The sequence below is a fragment of the Pectinophora gossypiella genome, chromosome 5, assembly GCF_024362695.1.
Source record: "Pectinophora gossypiella chromosome 5, ilPecGoss1.1, whole genome shotgun sequence".
NCBI classification, from domain to species: Eukaryota; Metazoa; Arthropoda; class Insecta; order Lepidoptera; family Gelechiidae; genus Pectinophora; species Pectinophora gossypiella.
In genome coordinates this window covers 878,246-883,341 of record NC_065408.1, presented here as the reverse complement: position 1 = coordinate 883,341, position 5,096 = coordinate 878,246, and the positions used below count along the sequence as shown (strand labels likewise).

Genomic DNA, 5,096 nt, shown 5'->3' with positions numbered 1-5,096 from the left:
TATAAAAACAATATAATATATGTAATATTTAATAAAGTAAGTGAATCTATCTATATATACAACTATATTAATATAAAATCTATATACACAACTGCATTAATATGAAAAAATACCTTCAAAACCATCCTGTATAACATAACAGTTTTTTAAGACAATCGATTGACGTTTTATAACGTTTTATTTCACATAACTCCATACGTGACCTGAGTGAGATTTACAAATGTACTTCATGAGAATAGCTATTTTATATTCATCATTTAAACCTTACATTAAGCACTCCACACACAGAATCGGTACCGCAAACGTTGTGAGCCAGGAAGCCTTTCTTTTGCCGCAGAAGACATTAGCTACATGGTCGTATAAATGACGTACGCTGAGGCCTCTCACCCGGTGTAAAATTTAAGAAAATATGCTCAAGCTAGAAAATAGGGGCTCAGGGTATCGTCTCAGAGAATTATGTTGCAGAGAATCGGCCCCGAGTGAGCATGACGGCGTGTCCGCACATGCATACAATTTCGAATATCAGAATTTATTCCTTGCCCGGAAAGTCTCCGTTACCGCCTCTGTTTGACTCAAATTTAAAGTTATACAAACGGCAAGCACTCCACTTCTTTATGTAAAATAGTTGCTTTTTGAAGCCTGCTCAGAAATATAGAACTTTTTATAAGCGTCTACTAAGATTTGATATGTGACTTATGTTCTTTTAAAAAGTGAAAAAAAAATGTTTACCTTATTTTTTCTTTTACAGGTCTTAGAAAGATGCCGATTAAGAAAATCACTACAAGTAAGTATGTAGAAGCATTTGGTTCAGCGATCCAAAAAAAAATTTGAACAGCTAAAATGGTGGAAATCTTAACATTTTTTTTTAGTTAAATAAACCGGCACCCCTCTCCTTAAGAACACCTATCTACATTTCTGTTCAGACTTAACATCAAATACCTTAAGAAGAACATTAACTAAACCATAAAATGTTCGATGTGTCCTTATTCAGCCTCTGATTACAAGCTTAGTCATTGAAGTTACCACCAGTACCCGCCGTAGCCGCCCCACCCGCCGTAATATGGCCAGCCATAGCCTCCGTAGCCTCCATAGCCGCCGTAGCCGCCATAACCCCCATAGCCCCAACCTGGGTAGCCCCAGTAACTACTGTAATACGGGTAATGGCCGCCCCAGTGTCCGCCCCAATGCCCTCCGTAGCCCCAACCGCCTCCCCAATGAGAAGCCGCGGGTTTTAAGTCGTCCTTTTCCGCTACTAAAAAGTAAAAATATTTTAAAACGTTTATTTCAATGTAGGATCATCAGTGAATACTTATTACATAACATAAACAGCCTATATACGTCGCACTGCTGGCCAAAGGCCTCCCTTCAATCAACCGGAAGGGGTATGGAGCATACTTCACCACGCTGGTCCACTGCGGGTTAATGGAGGTGTTTTTAACGGCTAATAGCCAGAGCCAACTGCTTAATGTGGACTCAGAAGCACGGAATCGTCTTACTTTTTCAGACAATCGGGTGATTTAAGCCTGCAATATCATCAGTGAATATTTATTGAACGTTAGATTTATAATATATTCATTTTATCCTACAGTACCTACAAAATAATCTGTGGTAAATATGAAATGTGTTATGGCTGAGGAGAATCGGCAAAACAAACTCCTCAATAACACGGTTTTATTTCTTGTTATCTTGAGTGCAATTTTCACTAACACAGTTGGGTATCGACCATTGTAGGCGGAGATACGGTTCAACACCTAGGTACTATGTTCAGCATGCGATGGATTCTACCCAAATCGCGAATATAGTCATGAAATAATTTGTTTTTGATTTATGTTTTTTCTTGTTATGGAAATGTATGACGGGCAATAAAGTTACCTAAGTCTTCTTTAGCCTCAGCTGGGGCTATGAGGTCTTGCTTTTCCTCGACTGGGGCCTTCTCAGCTGGCGCCGCGGCTGACAGTGCCAGCGCGAGGAGAAACGAGACAGTTATGAGTGCGATCTGGAAGAAATGAGCTGGTTACTAATTTTAAATCAATTACCTACGTGTTTTAATTTTCGTACACCGAATTTCGTTAGAGCATTTCTTGTATGTTTTTTTGAGTGTGTCAAATAAGGATCCCACATATAATTCACGTATAATTATTAGTAATTCGATTCGACAAACTAATAGATATCCTACTAATGTGGCAGATAAAAAACACAGGTATAACTTTAAATAAAATTAGATGTGTGTTGGTTGCTTACCCCGGTGGGAAATAGGCGTGAGTTTATGTATGTATGTATGTATGTATGTGTGTTGGAAACTTGGAATTAGCTCCACCGCCTATTGAAAAGTTCAAACCTGTGAGTGTAAATTGAAAAACTAGATAGGTTCTCTACTTGATTACCTATGTTAATTCCTATTCTATTGTACATATACGTGATACAGCTGAAAATACTTTTTTCAGCTGTCTCACGATGAATAAACACAATGTTGAATTGACTGAGTTCAATAACGGGCAATTCTAATCAATTGTGGGGACAATCGCGCAATTGTTTTGTTCAATACTTAGTGTATGATAAAAAATATATCTTTGTTATCTTTATCGGAGTAAAAAAAATAACAATTTACTACACAAACTTGTAACCTAACTCGGTATATAAGTCCTGGAATGGATATAATATATTGATATTTTCTTTTGTTTTGGAATTAAACACCTATGGTATAAGAAAACCAGGTATGCTCCAAAGTGACAGCTAACATTTCAAGGTTAGCCATAAAAAAGATATTTCGTAAAAAAAAATACCCACGACCAATGTTTTTATATTTACTTTGCAAGGAAATTTTGAACTTTTAGTAAAAGATTTATTTACAGTCTGAATGATTTTTATATACGTGACAAGTAATAGTAATTAGAATGTTTGAATGTTTATGTTTATTTATCAAAAAACTTAAACATGTATACATTACTGGCGGACCCCGCACTAGGGAAACCCTGTATCGCGGAGGTCCTGAACATTTCTTATTACCAAACACTTTTAAATTAATTAAATACATTAGTCAGTAATTTTAAATAATAAAATTTACATCCTTGATAGCAATCCAATGGTAACACTTACGTCATCAATGAGCTAGCAATGGCGGCATGTCATAGGATTGAGCATAACTAGTTTTCGTATACCGTGTAAACACCCATAAAATTTAAATTCATTTTTACTTTATTGCACCATAATAAAAAGGAAAGAGTTGTAAAAGAAGACCATACAATAATAACAAGTGGTCCTTACATCAGTCACGTTAGGGGCCTTTGGTGGCTCATTAACAACCTTGACACTAGGGTTGATGAGGTTGGTAGGTAATACACCTTACAACCCACACGATAGAAGAAGACAACAATAACAGAAACAGAACAACAACAATTAAAACTAATATGTCAAAAGAACAGCCCATATGGACCCATAGTCTAACATAAATTATTGAATTGAATTAAATAGGTACAATCTTAGGGTAAAAGGTCAAATCTTTTTACTTTGTAGACCAAATAAATTTATCTATCTATCTTAATTTATCTACTTATAAAATTGAAATAAGATATGATGAACCTAACATGTTACATAACTGCTTTATCGATTTTTACAACATGCAAAATAAGTATGTCTTTTTTTCTTTCAGTACAGAGGCCTTAGCGAAGTTGCAAACGATTATAACAATCGACCTTAAGTCAATCTTATATTTTTATCTCTGTCACTGGGCACCCTCAGGCATGTTGTCTTAAATTTTGTACTGGGTGAGAGCCTTCAGCGCTCCCCATTTGTCCAAGTAATTAATACTATATGCGGCAAATCTACAATAAGACACGACAAAAAAAAATACTATCGATTGTCATAATAGTTTGCAACTTGACTAAGGCCCCACGCGAGAAGTAACACTAAAAACTTAGCACAATTTAATTCCTTTATGTCTCCAAATCAATAGAGATATTTTTTACTAAAGTAAGTTCTGTAAAACAATGTAAGTGAAATGACTAAAATGTATAATAGGTACTGAAATTTCTTTTGATATTTTTACGCCGATAGGATAATTTCATATAATATCGATGTGTTAGATACATCGGTGGAAACTATTTTGGCGTAATGTATGTAATCTTTAAGTAACTATTCTGCAAGCTTTTTTGTTTCCTTATTAAAGAAAAATAATTGGTATACAGACAATTTCAACAACTTTTTGCTAGATTCCAGTCCTAAGATAATGCGAATGTACAATGTATAAGAACGACAACAAGGCGTATCGCACGCAATCTTTTCTGAAAACAGTATTATTATGTCTGTCTACAAGTTCCCACATTACAATGGATACTAAGTGGATAAAATGCACATGTTAAATTGGTTGGATTGGCATGGTATTAAAGGGACTATGCAGTACAGCACATATAGGTAGGTGATGTTATTAATACGAATATGTTCATAAGACGACCGGGGTTAAAATGGCCACATCGAAGCAATTCATCCAAGAAAGCGCTATTGCTATTTGACATTTGTTTGCATTGCGCACTTATTTTGATTATGCGCAATTTTTTTTTATTATTTTTTTATTTATTTATTTCAAAAATTTAGTACACACAGTGATTAATGTCAAATTGCAATATTGCTTTCTTAGATAAATTGCTTCGACGTGGTCTTTTCAACCCCCAATTTATGAGATACCGTCACGATACCGTATTAGGTGATGTTTATTTGGAACTGTTAGAAAATAAAAGAAAAATGGTAAAAAAAGGAAATACTAAAGATTAATAATAAAAAATAACAATATTATAACATCTTTGTTCTCACTTTTGATATTTAAAATAATTTATTTTATTGGTACGATTTTTTTGCAAACATCAAGAAAACTATTTTGATTTAAATCTCCATTCCACTTTAACTGCCAAAAAAGCAGAAAGAACTCAAAAAATATTACTTAATGCCGAAACGATGTCGTAATTGCAACAAAACTAAATTTGAAAATACTTTTCCGAAACTTTTGAGGTACTACTTATTATTTACTTACTTATTTCTAGCTTAACCCTATCACCAAAGAGATTTCAACAAACAATCCCACTTACTTTGGCCATGTTGCTTCT

At 34.5% G+C, this 5,096-nt stretch overlaps 1 protein-coding gene across 1 annotated transcript; it reads right to left on the bottom strand.

Moving 5' to 3' along the window:
• Window positions 1–1,019: 1,019 nt before the first annotated feature.
• Window positions 1,020–5,096, bottom strand: LOC126366910 (uncharacterized). The gene is made up of 3 exons (XM_050010254.1): window positions 5,079–5,096; window positions 1,873–1,996; window positions 1,020–1,252 (listed from the first exon to the last, which is right to left on the bottom strand). Exons 1-3 carry the CDS (start codon window positions 5,085–5,087, stop codon window positions 1,020–1,022), a joined length of 366 nt encoding a protein of 121 aa, XP_049866211.1. The 5' UTR covers window positions 5,088–5,096.